Genomic DNA, 17,564 nt, shown 5'->3' with positions numbered 1-17,564 from the left:
ATACCAGGCTGCTGAAACTTTTGCCACCCACCCAAATCACTTGCTGTAAGGCCTGGATGTTATGTTGGCATCTATTTGCCATACAAATTCAACTCAACTGAGACTGCACAGCAGCTCCTTTGTCAGTACAGAAGGCTGATGCTATCTCATTGGCAATGGTCTCTTGCCTTTTAATGTGGAGTGATGTTGGCTTTCTTGGCAATACTTCACTCACAGTTGAAGCCTCATGACATCTCAGTTCTGTTATTTGTTTACCAGTTCTAAAAGTACATGATTGCCTTCTTGATTTGACCTTTTCACATGTTCTTTATTGCATCACTGGAAAGGGGGACTGCCTAGGAGGCAAAATCCATGACTGACTTGAGCTCTGTGTTCCTAGTGAATACTTGTATGGATGACCTTCTTTCTCTCCTTCTCAGTGGTCATCTTAAAGTCTTGTGATTCATGTTGTTGTGTTGGCTTGGCAAAATGGAACAATGCCTTTGGCATTCTTTCAATAAAAGGTATAAGTATTTGAAGAGCTGACACTGGCATCTGAAGTGAATCTTTATAGCAATATCACTGCTTTATTTTACTCAAAGAGCATTTTATATATGCAAACTAGCCATTTGTTGAGGTTATGCAGTAATTTTAATAAGATTGCTGGAATATATTAAGGGCAAAAATATTTTAGAAAGTTGTCTCTGGTGATGGCTTTAAGCTATGCATGCTGTCTAATTTGACTGTCATCAGCTACATGGAGCTCTTTCAATAGCCTTATGTGGCTGGTGTCTACTGAATTGGACAATGCAATCACAGAACATTCCCATTCTGCAGGAAGTTCTATTGGACATTGCTGCTTTACAACACACCTTTTGATAGTTATCTCTGAAATCATTCAAAATTAAGTTTGATAAAGAAGGTGCATTTTAAATATTTTTAAAATCAAAATTAGGAACAATAAATGAGACTTTTTTTTACTTGTGTGGTTTATAAATTAATACCAAATATCATGAACTACTAAATTGATTTGAGTAGTTTTTTTGGGATAAAGAAATGTATTCCCTTCCAAAAATGATGACTTAAAGATAACAACACATTTAGATATTTGTACCTGGAACATTTGTTTTAAAACACACCATCTTTTTATGACCGTACCTTATCCAGCATCTCTTTATTCATTTGTTCATAAATTTATATATCAATAATTATTATTTAAGTATTTAAGTGTTTATATCAGGCACTGGTCTACACAATTTGGAAGCCAATACAACTATGACTGAGCTTACCATCTGGGGAAAGAAACACATTTAATAGATGACAGTATTAATTACAGTTGTGATGAGTGCCACCAAATAAAAGTTTTCCCTGAAAGAAAAAATGACATTAACAATAATGTCTGAAGGATGATTAGAAGTTAGCTGGGTAAAGAGTATTCCAGGCAGAAGGAAAGCAAGTGTAAGAATCTCACAGCAGGAAATAGTTGGATACCTACCAGAAGTTGGTTGGAGAGCAAGAGTGGGTCATGCATCCTGGCCGGTGTGGGTCAGCGGTTAGAGCATTGGCCCACAGACTGAAGGGTTGTGGGTTCAATTCCCAGTCAAGGGCATGTACCTGGGTTGCAGGTTCAATCCCTGGTCCCAGTTGGGTCCTGTGGGAGGCATCTAATCGATGTGTAGATACATCAATGTTTCTCTCTCTCTCTCTCTCTCTCTCTCTCTCTCTCTCTCTCTCACCCCCTTCCATTCTATCTAAAAATCAATGGAGCCCCAGCCGGTTTTTTTCAGTGGTTAGAGCCTTGGCCTGAGGACCAAAGAGTCGTGGGTTCAATTCCAGTCAAGGGCAAATATCTCAGTTGTGGTTTGGTCCCCAGCCCTGGTTGGGATTGTGCAGGAGGCAACCAATCGATGTGTCTCTCTTGAATTGATGTTTCTCTCCCCCTCTCCCCCCTACCCTCTGACTCTATCTGAAGATAAAGGGAAAAATATCATCAGGTGAGGATTATAAAAAAAGAGTAGGTCATGCTTTGGATAGACAGTGAGAGAGGTGGTGTGGGCAGGGCCTTGCAAGTCAGGTTGAGGCTTTTAGTTTTAATCCTAAACCAATGGAAAGTCAGCAACATGATCAGATTTGTGTTTTGAAAAGATCACTGTGGCTGCAGTGAATTAGGGGGAGAAGGGATAAGAGCAGATGCAGGAGATTAGGTAAGAGGCTAATACAATAGTTTGGAAAAAGGCGAAGGTTTTGAGTTCAATTTTTGAAGAACTGTTTTGGAAGTATTGAATATGCAAGGGGACTTATCAAAGAAGCAGTTGAGTATTCAGATCTGGAACTCAGAGAAGAGACCTGCACTGCTGAATAGAAATATTGGAAACCACATTTTAGTTTTTCTAGGAGCCACATTTTTAAAAAGTAGAAGAGGTGAAATTACTTTTAGTGATACATTTTATGTAACTCAATATATCCAAAATACAGGGGTGGGCAAAACTAGGTAAGAACTCTGTGCCAAAGTGTGCTTGAGCATAGCAAGTAGACTACAAGAATGTGTAAATAATGAAGGCTGGCAATTTGAACACTAACGAGATTGTACCTAAGTGTACTGGGCCATTGTGATATTCTTTTGCATTAATAAAACTATCATAATAATCATAACCTGCATGTCTTTTTCCATACAAACTATAAACCTACTTCTGCCCACCCCTGTATTATTTCAACATTTCATCACAATAAAGAATTATTAATAGATATTTTACATTCTTTTTTTCATAGAATCTTAAAATTCCAGTGTGATTTTTCACTTACAGCACATTCAATTCAGACAAGTCACATTTCAATTGCTCAACGGCCACACGTGGCTAGTGCCCACCTTACTGGATAGCACAGCTCTAGAGTAAAGATACGTCTCTGATGTCACTGATGAATTGAAGCCTTAGAAATGGATGAGATCATAAGAAGAAGGTAAAAAGTGATAAAAGAAGAGTGCAAGGACCAAGTCCTGAGGAATTTGATCATTTAGAGGTTGAATAGTAAAGGAAGTCCTCCTAAACCACAGTGATAACATTATTTTATATAATGCTTTGCAGTTTATGAATCATTTCCACACAATTCAATTTCTTCCTCCCAGCAAAGCTGTGAAGAATGAAAGATTATCCTCATTTTATACCTAACAAAATTGAGGTTCTCAAAAGTGGAGGTGGGGCTAAATTTTGTGACCCAAAGATTGAAGTTATTTTCATTTGTCTTAGTTTTGACAAACACCATATCCTAATAAAAAGGATTAAATGCAAGATATTTGTATTGGGAAGTGATCCCCAGCAAACAGGAAAGGAAAGAAAGTCACCCAAAAGAGGATGTTATGAGCATATCACTACATTGCGTACCTGAGGCTTGATCCCACCAGGACCCTCAGAAAAGCACTTCAGAATCACCTGCTCTGGGGACTTATCCCCTGGTTCTCATCCCCTGTTGGCTAAGGGTTGCCCCATCATGTGTTAACTCCCTGGCACTTCTAGGTTTGCATATTTATCAGAGGGACTATGTGGGTACCATAGATGACCTACTAGGCATCAAGAGAGAAGACCCTGGGCAGAAATACAGAGATGACAGATATAGCTGGGGGCCAAGAAGATGTGAAATAGCCACAACAGGCATCTGAAACATCATTGTACTTACTGCTTTTTGTAGGGGAGAGAATCATTTGTACAATAGTTTCAATATAATAGACACATGTTAATACAGAGATAGGTACACAGTGCTATGGAAGCCCAGAGAAAGCAACCACCAATAAGCCTGGTCATGTGAAGATATCATAGAGGAGGTGACTTTGGCACCAAGGAATAAGAAACACTAGGGAGTTTGCCAGAGGTGAGGTAGGACATCTTCCAGACAAAGGTCATACCGTGTATTAAAGAGCCAAAGCTTAAAATGGCAAGCAATTTCTAGGGAATCACCAGTAGTCCAGTTGGCTGGGATACTGGATATGGAGGCATGAAGGAATTGTGGGAGAGGAGACAAATCTGAGCTTAGTATGTGTGGCTCAGGAGTGGGCATCTCATCCATTAAACTGCAGTAGTGTTCAAGGTTGGCTCCATAAATAGAAGTACCTGGGAGGCTTAAAAAAAATTCATGTGTAGTTCTCTTAGCAATATTTTTTCTGATATATCTCCTTGGGAAAGGAAAACAAAAGAAAAAATAAACAAATGGGACTACATCAAAAGTTTTTGCACAGCAAAGAAAACCATCAACAAAATGAAAAGACAACCTATTGAATGGAAGAAGATATTCGCCAATGATACATCCAATAAGAAGTTAATATCCAAAATTTATAAAGAACTGATTCAACTTAACACTGACACAAACCAACAACAAACAATCCAATTAAAAAGTGGGTAGAGGTCCGGCTGGTGTGGCTCAGTGGTTGATTGGTTCGATTTCTGGTCAGGACACATGCTTAGGTTGTGGGCCCAATCCCCAGTGGGGGGCATGCAGGAGGTGACCAACAGTGTTCTCTCTCATCAATGTTTCTATCTCTCCCTCTCACTTCCTCTCTCTCTAAAATCAAGAAAAGAAAAATAAAATTTAAATGAAGTTAACATGAGCAGATATTTTATTAATGCAATTGTTTTGTTTCTGTTGTTTGATGATTTGTTGATGGTGGCCATTCTGGCAGGTGTGAGGTGGTACCTCATAGTCGTTTTTATTTTGCATCTCTCTGATGATTAGTGACGTTGAGCATATTTTCATATGTCTCTTGGCCATTTGTATGTACTGTTTGGAGAGGTGTCTATTTAGGTCCTCTGCCCATTTTTTAATTGGGTTCTTTGTCTTCCTTTTGTTGAGTTGTATGAGTACTCTATGTATTTTGGAAATCAACCCCTTATCTGATGTATCATTGGCAATTATGCTCTCTCATATAGTGAGTTCCCTTTCCATTTTGATGCTTGTTTCTTTTGCTGTGCAGAGGCTTTTTAGTTTGATGTAGTCCCATGTGTTAATTTTGTCCTTTGTTTCTCTTGCCTTAGGCCTTATATCAGCGAAGATTCTGCTGCACGTGATGTCTGAAATTTTGTTGCCTACATTTTCTTCTAGGATTTGTATGAATTTACTAGTCACATTTAAGTCTTTTATCCATTTTGAGTTTATTCTTGTGTATCGTGTAAGTTGGTGGTCTAGTTTCATTTTTTTGCATGTAGCTGTCCAATTTTCCCAATACCATTTATTAAAGAGGCTGTCTTTACATCATTATATGCTCTTGCCACCTTTGTCAAATATTAATTGAGCATAATGTCTCGGGTCAATTTCTGAGTTCTCTGTTCTGTTCCATTGATCTGTATACCTGTTCTTGTGCCAGTACCAGGCTGTTTTGATTACAGTGACTTTGTAGTATAACCTGATATCTAGTATTTGATCTCTCCTACTTTGTTCTTCTTTTTCAAGATTGCTGTGGCTATTTGGGGTCTTTTTTGGTTCCCTATAAACAAATTAAGATACCTAGGAATAAACTTAACCAAAGAAGTAAAGGACCTATTTGCAGAAAACTACAGGACATTGAAAAAAGAAATAGAGAAAGATATTAAAAGTGGATGCATATATCTTGTTCATGGATAGGAAGAATTAACATCATTAAAATGTCCATAGTACCCAAAGTAATCTATAGATTCAATGCAATCCCCATTAAAATACCAACGACATATTTCACAGAACTAGAACAAGTGATTATATTCTTTAGAAGACCTTTTAAGATAAAAATGGAGCACTTTGGGACAGTAATGCTGAGAATAACCTCTGCATACTTCTTTTTAAAGAGGGTGGTGGGTCGGCTGGTGTGGCTCAGTGGTTGAGTGTTGACCCATGCACCAAGAGATTGCCGGTTCAATTCCCAGTCAGGGCACATGCCCAGGTTGTGGCCCCGATCCCCAGTGGGGGACATGCAGGAGGCAGCCAATTGATGTTCTCTCTCATCAATGTTTCTACCTCTTCTCTCTCTCCCTTTCTCTCTCTCTAAAATCAAGAGAAAAAAAGTATGAAACAATATTTTTTAAAAAAGAAAAGAAAAATAATAAAGAGGGTGGTGGCTATTGCCTCTCCTGGTGCAACTTCATACATGTAAAATCTTTCACCTGTCTCTCTACCCATTTCCTCTGGTTCTTCATCCCCATCCTCTTGCAGGTATAATTATTCTGCCTACTCCTAGTGCAATACAACACAGGTCATGGACTCACACTGCCTGGGTTTAAACCTTAGCTCTGCTCTTTATAGTTACAGGCCTTAACCTCTTTGAGCCTCAGTTTCTCCAACTGTAAGATGGAGCTGATAATTGATATCTCATGGAGTACTGTAAGAATTAAGTGGGATGTGGTAAATGCAAATGTTAAATGCGAAGCGGGAAGTCTGGCCTGCTGTGGACACTCAGTGATTAATAATTCATGTGTTATCATCTTTGCAGCCTGTCTGCCTGGTGACAAATTGCCATGTGTCTTTATCCCTGCTTCTTCCCATTTGACATGTCCTTGTCGAGCCTGGCTCAGGTCAGCCCTCCAGCCCTGATGATCCAGTCTTATCTTCTTGCCTAACATAGTTTTGGTTCAGCCTTGCTGGGGAGGTGATAGCCTCATGCCTGGGCTGCATCTACAAAACACAAGAACTCTTTAATGTAGTGATATATTTACATGTCCAGCTACCTAGCGTAAGCACGCTGAAGACAGGAACGAGGTTTTGTTTGTCTTTGCATATATTTTATCATTTATTCATTCATTCATTTTTCCATGCATTTATTTAACAAATAGTCATTGACTATCTACTCTATTTTAGGCCCTGGGTATTTGGGAGTGAGCAACACTGGCAAAGCCCTATCCTCAAGGAGCATATAGTCTGGTGGAAGAGATAATCATTAATCAAATAACCACAAAATAAATGTTAAATTGCAACCAGTAGAGCATCTGACTTGGGTGGTTGCTCCATAAAAGTTTGCCTACTCTATGAATAAACTGAACAGGTAAACCTGCTCCCTCCTTGGATATGAAGAGCATGTGAAGGATGAACCTGATAGCAGTGTTTGTCAGAGTGGGAGGCAGGCCCTGCCTCAGGATCCCCTAAAGATCCTGGTTCCTCATTCTCACCCCCAGACCCTCCTCAGTTTCAGCTCCAGGTTGCAGGGTCTGGGAATTAACACTTTTCACAGGCATCCTGGGGCATTCTCATGCCATTAAAGTCTGGGAACCACTGTCCTGTAGCTAGCAATGACCACTTTAAAGAAACATAGGCCTAATGAAGAATCATTAGCTATACCAAAGTATCCCCTGAAACAGTGCTTTTGTCCTGGTGAACCTGGGAGGGGAGGTAGCTTTGAGGTCAGCTTGGTTCATCACTTCCTTAAGTGCCCGCTCATCACTGAACCCTGGCAGTGAGCGAGTTGGTAGACATTCCTTTTAGCATGAACATTCCACACTCTGGCCCACACAGAGCCCCGCAGTTCCCTCAAAGGCACCAGACTGACCCAATACCAAACCACATGCCTTCATTTAGAAGATCTCACTTCTGTGGAATGCCAGCTCAGGAACCAGATGGCATTGATTTCAGTCCAGATCTGCTGCTTTCTAGCTGTGAGACTTTGGGCAAGTAAATTCCTCTCTGTACCTCAGTTTTCTGTGTGTAAACAGAGACACTACCCACTTTGAGGATGGCTGTGAGGAATAGTGCCAGTGACTTACTTAGAGTGCCCAGCTCAGCAGAAGCTTTCAGCGGAGAGCAACTGTCAACACTGCCTGGGGGGAGATGAGTTCTAGGCAAGGCCCCTAACTGCTGGTGTGTTGTGGTCACCGAGCCAGCCTTCCCAGAATGACCACCTGGTCCTAAAGGGTAGTGGCGTGACCCCATGCATCTGCTTTTTTCACAAGGAACTAAAGTACTGTTCCTTTAGTACAGTACTAAATGAACATTTATGATGAACATTTGTGATTTTGTCTTAATGAACATTTGTGATTCTACCTTTTTTGGAAAAATTTGGAAGGATTTGCTCCAATTTTCAATCTCAAATACTCCTGGAAAATATCTATATCATTTTACTCGACTGGATTTTAATGTCTTATTTAAAAAGCAACACCTAGAGATGGGTGATGGTGATAGTTTCACAGCAATATGAATGTACTTAAGACCACAGAAGTGTGCACTTGCCCACTTAAAATGGCTAGAACGGTCAATTTTATGTTCTATACATTTTACTACAATTACAACAATTTAAAAAGCCCTGGCCGGGTGGCTTGGTTGGAGCATCATCCCATATACCAAAAAGGTTGCAGGTCCAATTCCTGGTCAGGGCACCTGCCTAGGTTGTGGTATGATCCCTGGTTGGGGTGTGTATGGGAGGCAACCTATTGATGTTTCTCTCTCTCTCTCTCTTTCTCTCTCTCCCTCCCTTCTTCTCTAAAATCAATAAAAAACATATCCTCAGGTGAGGAACAAAAGGTTTAGTAACTTCAGTGAAAGAAAAAGAAAAGAAGAAATCAGTCTCTGGTTGTTTATCGGCCCTGCCAGCATTGCTGTAGCTAATGGAGACTTGACTTGTTTGTAGAGCACTGGAGTCACATTCAAAGGGATAACTTTTGTTTATTCAAAAAGACTGAGACAGACGGATGAAGTTTCTGAAGTAACTGTTTGTTAAAGTTCTTTAAGACAGATTCAGAAGAACCAATTATGTCTGAAGGGATCAAGAGAATTTAGTTATCACATTGTTGTCTGTGTTAACCCGGCTTATGGGTTTGTTTTTTTAAGTCCTCACTCGAGGATATCTTTATTAATTTTAGTGAGAGAGGAAGGGAGAGAGAGAGACAGAGAGAGAAACATCGATTGGTTACCTCCTGTATGCACCCCGACTGGGCATCGAACCCACAACTTAGGTATATGCCCTGACTAGGAATTGAATCCACAACCTTTTGGTGTATGGGGCAACGCTCCATCTGTCTGAGCCACTGGCCGGTGCTGGCTTATGGTTTTGTGGGGAGTGGTGGTAGTGCTGGAACTCAACCCTAATGGCACTACCTTTGGTTAGACTGAATATTAACCCTTTTAGGACTGGAGAACTTTAGGAGCCATGTAGTTCCAATCCCCTCAATCTTTCATTTGATTCAACAATTGTCTGTTGAATTCCTTCTTTTGTCCAACATATAGTAGAATATACCATGATGGATGCTGCATATACCATGGTAAGCAAAACAGACCCGCCCTAATGTAGCTTCCAGTCTGATAGAAAAGATAACATTAACCAAATAGCCAGAGAAATATATAATTACATATAATGGTAAATTCTGGCTTTAGAGGAAAACTACAGGCACTCTGAGACATGGGTTAGGAGGTTAGCATCTAATCCGAGACGGTCAGAGAAGGCAGGATTTCAGGCGAGGGCTTTCTGGGCAAAGGCTGTGGAAGAGCAGCCACATGGCCCATGTGGAATGGAGAGCAGGCCAGTGAAAGGGTGAGGGTGGGTATTTTCTGAATGAGTAAACTTAGAGGATAGGGCTAAATATCCCACTTCTGCGAAGCCAATAGGTCATCTGATGCACCAGTTCTCTCTCTCTCTCTTTTTTTAAACACATCTAGGGAGAGGTACCCAGAAGCCTGGGCCTATGACATTTGTGCAAGTAGAATTATTTCCACCCTAAGGTGGAAATACCTCACGTGGTCTCCAGTCTCCATGAGCTCAGGGTCAGTTGCCATCCACCTCTCCAGGTTTTTTCATTTATGATGGCTAAAATTTTGTGCCTGGTCAAAAAGTAACTTAGGGCACAGTTGTCTGCATTACAACATGATAAAAATCACCAGGCATTTACAAAGCCTGGAAGGGAATAAAAATAACAATGATGTCTAGTTGGTAGATTGTTAAATATCTTTTTCCTTTTCACTTCATTTTCTAGATATTATTTAATAAACTTTTGTACTCTTAAAATAGAAATAGTGTTGAAATGACAATATTAAGGAAATGTCAGATCTCTTCCTCACTACTCAAATCACAGGTTTTTTTTTTTGGTTTTTTTTTTTAACGTGAAGGACATACCCATAGAAGCTTTTAGAAATGTTTTAAATATGAGTTGCAGAGAAACCTGGGTCAGGGCGATAGCCTGGCAAGGCACAGCCTTTCTCAAAGTGTTTCTGTAGTGCAGAGATTGTATTTAGGACAGAGTTCTGTTGTCACTCTGTCCAGGCCATGCTGGCTTAAACAAGGGTTAGCGGGCTCTCCACTGTCAGACTTCCCTGAAGCGTGCACCACCTCTCAGGGTCGTGAGCCCAGGAAGGGAAACGAGCACGCAGCATTCCTCAGACTTCTGGGAAGGTTTCCTTGCCCAGGTCCTTGCAGGCTCAGTGCTCTCTGGGATATGGGCTGGAAAATGCCTGTGTGGTAAAAGAGAACAAAAGGTGGTGGCTACCTGGGTTCTAGATGGATCTGTTAAGGCATTAATGACCTGTATCTGTTAGGCAAGTCCTTGAATAATTCTGGCCAGTTTTTCATCTATAAAATAAGATTAGATGGAATGAACATACTCCTGAAATGCTCAAACTGAGAATTGTCAATCAAGCTTTATCTGTCCCACAAGCAGTAAGCTATGCCCATTTTTTATACTGCAAACCATTTTAGAAAACAAAAACATTGGATACAGTTCAAGTCAGCATTCCCATCTGCTGCAGACACCAGGTGAAATGTCCTCAATTTCTGTGTTAAAAGTTATGCCCTACCCTCTTCTCAAACACTTGCCAAACAAAATGGAGTAAGAGCTTTCATTTCTCAACCACCTCACTGTGTAAGGCCTTGGAGAAACAGCCGATAGAAGCAAGGCTGGTTCCTTTATTGTACAGTAAGAGTGGCTTTCATGTCAGCAAAGTCAGATAGAATAAGGCTGCTTGCTGCTGCTGCCTCGCTAACTTTTATAATATGTTGCTGTGGTTGGAACATTTTCTGGCAGGAAGAATTCAGGGGCCCTGCTGGGAAACAACAGAATTGCCCCCATCTAACCCCTGAGCCTCTTTCTCCACCCCAGGAGGTTTCTCACGGATCCAAAGGCCCCAGATGGCTCAGTCAGACCCCTCTCAGCCCACAAGGGTCACTACCTAAGCCAATTCTTGGTTTCCTCTCACTGCAAGCTTAGCTGCAGGGGAGCCTGTCCAACTTGCTTCCTTGCCATGCCCCAAGCAAGAACTACACAGGCTGTTTCTTTATAAGGGCATAATGCTAATGACCACAGGGAATCCTCCACTATGTGTAAAAAGGCAGAGAGCACTGTGCAGGCTATGGAGGTCAAGGGTCCTTACGCTGCGCGGTGATGATACTCCCGGGTCTGAGGTTAGATAGAGTAAAACTTGATATCTCAACACATGCTACTTTTAGCTATTCCCAGTAGTCTAGGGAGGTCTCCTGAGTCCTCATTCTTATCTTTTTTTTTTCCTCCCTGGAAGTTCTTAGGTTCTTAGCATGTGATAAGACAATATGAGGGGATATATATAAAAAAACTGCTGAACTTTAATTATCTTTTTTTTTTTTTGTCACCTGGACACCTCAGAGGTTTCAGGCTAACTGGAAAGCACAAGGAAGCATGAGCTTATATAGAACAAAAGTGCCAACCTTAATATTTAAAAAGCTTCCTACGAAAGACCTTTATTGAAATATTTATAACCTTGAAAGAACGACATCAAACACATGGAAATTGAAAGATAAAGGGAAGTTGAGATACCACAAGGTAGTTTGCAACTGTCATCATCCCATTCTCAGCATGACTCTTACTTAGGCCTCTATCGAACTAATGTTACCAGAAAGGAAGTGGGCCCAGAGTGGGCCTGCCTTAGGCCAGACTGTAGTGCGTGGGTTCTTGACTTCGTGTAGGGAAGATTTCACAACACAAGTTCTGGTGATTTTGAGAGTATGTTTATTAAAGCTGGGGACAGTGAAACAAGGTAGAGCTTAGGATAGAAGAAGCAACAGGAGAGAGCCCAGGCGGGGCTGCTTTGGCTCTCTAGAAATGTTATGGAAAAGAAGTGAGCCAGGGTGGGGCTACTGTCAGCTCACTGGAAAGTCAGAAAAAATGGGGCCTTGGAGACAGGTTCAGAGGGTGAGCCCGGGATGAGCTGCTGCTGCCCACCGCTCCCCTGGCTGCAAGTCTCGTGGAAACCCTCAGAGTTTAGGAGATGCACGCCTCAGAGGGAAGAAAGGTGTGGGTGTGCTCCTGGGAGGGAGAGCTCTGAATGAAGCATCATCAATAGCAGACCACACCTGGAGGTCCAGAGCTCAAATGAGTAGCCAAGTGGGATGGGAGGAGTTAGCTGACACGTTAGAAGCATTTCCTGTATCTGTTCCTTTTGCTCCCCCATTTACTTCCCTCTATTTTTCTCTCCAGCATAGGTATGATAAACAAAAAGTACATGTGCCCCTCTTAAGCCTATGGCAGACATTATTATTATTCAAATCGTGACATGTTTTTCCTGATTAAACCCAGGGGTGTAACCAAAGATGACTTAATTGATCAAAATGGGCATTCTTCAGTCTACTCCTGGGTAAATACTCCAGAGAAATGAGAGCTTATGTCCACAAAATGAAATGTACAAGAATGTTTCTGGCAGCTATATTCCCAATAGTCCCAAACTGGAAACAACCCAAATGTCCATCAACAGTAGAGTAGATACAAATGTAAGATATGCGGATAAGGAAATACTCTACAGAAATGAACAGACTAACTACTGACGCACACAGTTTGAATGCATCTGAGAGACACAGTGCAGAGTGAACGAACTTAGACCTGAAGGAGGCACACTATGTCAGTTCTCTTACTGCAGTTGGAAAAACAGGCAAAACTCATCCGTGGTGATAGGAGTCAAGATAGTGGTTACCCGTGGGGGAAACTGACTGAGAGGGACACCAGGAAGCCTTCTGGGAACTAGAAAATCTTCTGTATCAACTTGACCTTGGTGGTGGTTTACATGAATGTGCACATATGCAAGCATTCTTTGGGATGCACGGCTAAGATTTGCATACTTTGCTATATTTCCTTTCATGAGAAGTTCTTAAAAGGGGGCACTGATATGAAAACTACTGTCTAGCCCTTGCTCCTATATTTCTCTGTATAAGGAGCATAGGTTCTTGAATCTGACTCCAATTCAAATCCTAGCTCTGTCACCTGTTAATTGTGTCTCTTGGGTAAATTACATAATCTCTTTGTACTTTAGTTTCTCACCTCTGCAGAGGGGATAAAAATAGTACCTAATTTATGGCACTGTTCTGAGGGTTAAGTCAGGTAATTCTTACAAAATGCTTCATATAACACCTGCCTGATATATTTAATATACTCATGGAATGTCAGGTGGGACTTTGTTCTTCTGTTCTCTGACCATCTAGTTCTTACTCATGCTGTCCTCCCCACCCACATTCTTTCTTCCTGTCCTTTGTTCATCATCGCCCCTACTCTTAAGAGCCCCAAATACAAAGTTAAAGTACATATCTCTCAAAATGTATTGAATATAATTTATAGCTATTATTGTAATAAAAAAGCAAGCAAATTTGGTATTTTCCATGTCTCTCTTCCACAGCACAGACCACATACCAGACCAATTACATTAGATACCTGGGTGGTGGAACACAGGCAACAGTAGCCTTAGAAGCTCTCCAGGTGATTCTAATGATTTCGATGTGCATACAAGTTTGGGAACTAATTTAATGGTTTCTATTCTCCATGTTAGCCTATGAGCCACATCAGCATATGGCTCAGCATCTTGGCGGCACATTAGAACCACCCGAGACCCACCCGAGACGCTTCCAAGCAGTACTGGTGCTCAGGCCCCGCCCTGTAAGGCTAATGTGCAGCCAGCAGTGAGAGCCACTGTGCTGGAGTGACTGGAGTTCTTGTGAGCAGGGTGACTCCAGGCAATACCCCCACTCCATGTTCCTTTTGAATTAAAATACTTTCTCCTCTTGTTTTTGAAAAGTCCTGTCTTTGTCTTTTTTCTGTTGCAAGCTGAACATGGATAAAAACAATGACATGCTGATAAGTTCTTGGTTTGCTTTCCCTCAGTATGGGATCGTGCTGGATGCAGGCTCTTCTCATACGACTTTGTACATCTATAAGTGGCCAGCAGAAAAAGAGAATGACACCGGGGTGGTGAATCAGGTAGAAGAGTGCAAGGTAAAAGGTAAGATGAAGACAAAGGTAAGGGGGGACAGTGGGACATGAGACGAGACGTATGTGGCAAGTGGAGCACATGAAGAAAAGCAAGTCAAGTGAAAAACATGACGGAGCTAAAGCTGCTATTTTATCATCATCATTAAAATAATATTGAAATCAGTCCTTAATAATCAAGCCCTTGAAGCATAAACAAACTTAAAAATAACTGGGTGATAGTACCTCCCATCAACAGGACACTTCTGCGTGCCACACACCAACCTAAATACTAAAAATGTTATTTTATCTTCACGATGTCCCTGTGAGGTATGTATTCTTTTTTTTTTTTAAATTTTTTTTTCTTTATTGATTTTATTTATTTATTTTTTATCCTCACCCGAGGACATTTTTCCATTTTTTGTTCAGGTAGAGTGGGAGGGAGAGAGAGGAACAGAGAGAGAGAGAGAAACATCGATGTGAAAGGGACACATCGAGTGGCTGCCACCCGCACAACCAACCAGGGCCGGGGACAAACTGCAACCGAGGCACATGCCCTTAGCGGGAACCGAACCCGGGTCTCTCAGGACCGCAGGCCGACGCTCTAACCGCTGAGCCAAACCGGCCAGGGCTGAGGTATGTATTCTTATCCCCATTTTTAAAAACAAGGGCATTGAGGTTGAGAGATGTTATGCCACGTGTCTGAGTTTGCTTAAGCTAGTGGAACTGGGATTCAGATGGAGATCTGCCCAACTTCAAACCCATGTCTCAGCCCGTGGCTCTCAAATTTGAACCACCTGGAGGGTTTGTGAAAACACAGATGCTGGGCCCCACCCATTCTTGAAGGCCAGACTTTTAAAAATTAAAATAATTAGCTGATAACTTAGAGCTGATATGCTGATGGACTGTTAAGTAATCAGACTGTTTAAAAACCTGTGAATGATATGGATAACATATCTGGATAATTATCTTTAAACCAAATCCTAACCATAAAGAACTGACAGTGTGGGTGTTTATCTTAAAGTGAACTGAAATTGTTAACTTCAAAAAGCTTAAGGAATCTTGGCTCTAATCCTCTCCATAGCAACACTTAGTTTTGCTCTACAACTGGAGAAACAGTCGAAAAATCCCTGAGGAGACATGGATGCTACTCCTGTTTCTTCTAAAAGAAACTCTGCTTCAGAAATTTTAGGGGTCTAGCTATGAGCACATAAGTAGCTATGATCACATAGCTAGTTAGTAGCAGTTCCTATCTTTTCCATAAAAGCCAATGTGCCTGGTGCTTATTTTAACTTTTGTTTTCAATGTCATCTTTTTGATATTCTATGAATTAGTGTTCTTAATTACAATTTAGTGGAAGAAACATCAAAAGTAGCCATATAGAGTAGCTATCTATAAGATTCCCATTAAAATATGAGCCTGTTAGGAAGGTTATGCAATTGAATGTGAAAGTTGCACCACCCGGTGGCAAAATTATTGAACAGTGGACAGACCCAGCCCAAGGTCTGAAAAAAAGTCCCTACTAAGGCTGGGTTAGTTCAGTGAGTTACCCTCTAAGTAGAGCAAACAAATATATATCACATCAAGAAATTGTCTTCTTGAATTTTATCAGAAAACACCAGTATTTTGCTTTAATGTTGTTCAAGGTATGTTCTATACTTAAAAACATGTTGTCATCTGCTTCTATATCTTTTCCTAGGACCTGGAATCTCAAAGTATGCTCATAAAATACATGACTTAGGCATTTATCTGACTGAATGCATGGAAAAAGCCAGGAAAGTGATCCCAATATCCCGGCACCAAGAGACACCTGTCTACCTGGGCGCTACAGCAGGCATGCGGTTGCTCAGGTATAACGACACTAGGGACCAAGAGCAGCTGGGAGCCAGGTTTGGCAGTACAAGGAGCCTCCGAAGTCATGGGAGAGCACCACACCTCCCTAACACCTACAATTCTAAACATCCTGAAGCTCCATAGTGGGAAAAACTCCCCAATTCAGTATATGTGACTTTCAGAGTTTAAGAATGTTTTTTTAAAAATCCCTTTTGCCCTTCTCCCCACAGAAAATTCAAGGGGGTGAGGACACAAAAAAAGGTTGAGCCTATATACTCTGGGATTTGGGGGTATAGATTTAGCCATTCAATCTCTGGGAGGGGGAAGACCCAAGGAGAGTCAGATGTCCCAAGACACAAATAATCACAACCAGCTCATCTTTATTGGTCACCACTTAGTATTTGTGTGCACTGTTTGTTCGTTCATTCATTCATGCAGCATGTTGTGACTGCCTACTCTGTCACAGGGTATGGAAGGAGGTAACTTCAGCCCTAAAGGCGATCAGAGGTCCAATACTGGGTGACCAGTTTTTTAATAGAAGGCTGCTCAGAACTGCTACAGGAGCACATAGCCTTGCCCAGAATGGGAGCAGGTCAGGAGGATTTACCAGAGGAGGGACACATGAGCGGAATCATGAAGAATGAGCTGGCGGGTAGGGCACGGGCATCACAGGCAGAGCAGACATCGTGCATTCCCCACCTATGCTTATTTGGCACCTATTGTGTGTCAGGCACTGTTCTAAGTGCAGGGATACAGTGAAGAGGACAAAGTCTCTGCCTTCCAGGAGCTTGTGTTCTAATAGATGTGCAAATGCAGGAATGTGTGAGAGACCAGGGCATGTTTAGAGGACTATAAATAGATAGAACATAGGGTGCAGATAGTAAAATAATAACAGTAGTAATAATATTAGCGGCTTGTGTTTGTTGGACCTTTACTATGTTCTTATCACTGTGCTTAATCACAATAGCTCTGTGAAGTCAGAGGTATTATTAACTATTACTAAACAGATAAGGAATCTGTGACTTACAACTGTTAACTAAGTCACCCAAGGTCACACCTGGTAAATGGTAGAGCCAGGATTCTGAGAAGGCAGCGTCCAGATCACACAGTGCCTTGTAGGGCATGCTAGAGAGTTTGGAGTTTATTTGGGAGATAATGGGGAGACATTAAGTGACATTACACAAATGGTGCCACTAGCAGAGAAGGCGGGCTGGAGGGAAGGAAAACTAGGGATAAAGGGGGCCAGTTGGTAGGGTATGGAAGTCATACTGGTGAGAGATTACAGGAGTCTAATGCCAGTTGGAAGGTGGCATCTTCTGACCCAGAGGCTCTCAATGTTGAGTAGTCTACATCTTGGAAGCAATTGCATTCCATCTTCATTATGACAATTCTGGAAGATTCCTCCTTTAGGTCTCAAGGTCTTAGACAGAACCAAGAATTGAAGCACATATGAGGAAGATTATTTTCCAGTCTAACCCTAAGGGAGGTTGGGTATCTGTCCCAGGACATTTGCTACTTGGTGTCTACCACAGTCCTAATTAAGAACCTCAAGCAGAGCCTGGGCATGTAACCAGCTCAGAGCCACCAGCAATGGCTAATGTGGCCCAAGTTAGTTCTAGGTAT

The 17,564-nt window shown here is 41.5% G+C and overlaps 1 protein-coding gene across 1 annotated transcript in view; it reads left to right on the top strand.

Annotated features, from left to right (window-relative positions):
- Positions 1–17,564, top strand: part of ENTPD1 (ectonucleoside triphosphate diphosphohydrolase 1) — a 93,146-nt gene that overhangs the window by 55,522 nt on the left and 20,060 nt on the right. Inside the window, exons 3-4 of the mRNA XM_036265569.1 lie at positions 14,025–14,142; positions 15,808–15,958. Coding sequence (XP_036121462.1) covers positions 14,025–14,142; positions 15,808–15,958 — 269 coding nt within the window. The remainder of the gene's footprint in view (positions 1–14,024; positions 14,143–15,807; positions 15,959–17,564) is intronic.

This window comes from Molossus molossus, unplaced genomic scaffold (genome assembly GCF_014108415.1).
Source record: "Molossus molossus isolate mMolMol1 unplaced genomic scaffold, mMolMol1.p scaffold_m16_p_17, whole genome shotgun sequence".
Taxonomy (NCBI): Eukaryota; Metazoa; Chordata; class Mammalia; order Chiroptera; family Molossidae; genus Molossus; species Molossus molossus.
Note: the sequence above shows the minus strand (reverse complement) of the source record. Positions and strands in the feature narration are given on the sequence as shown.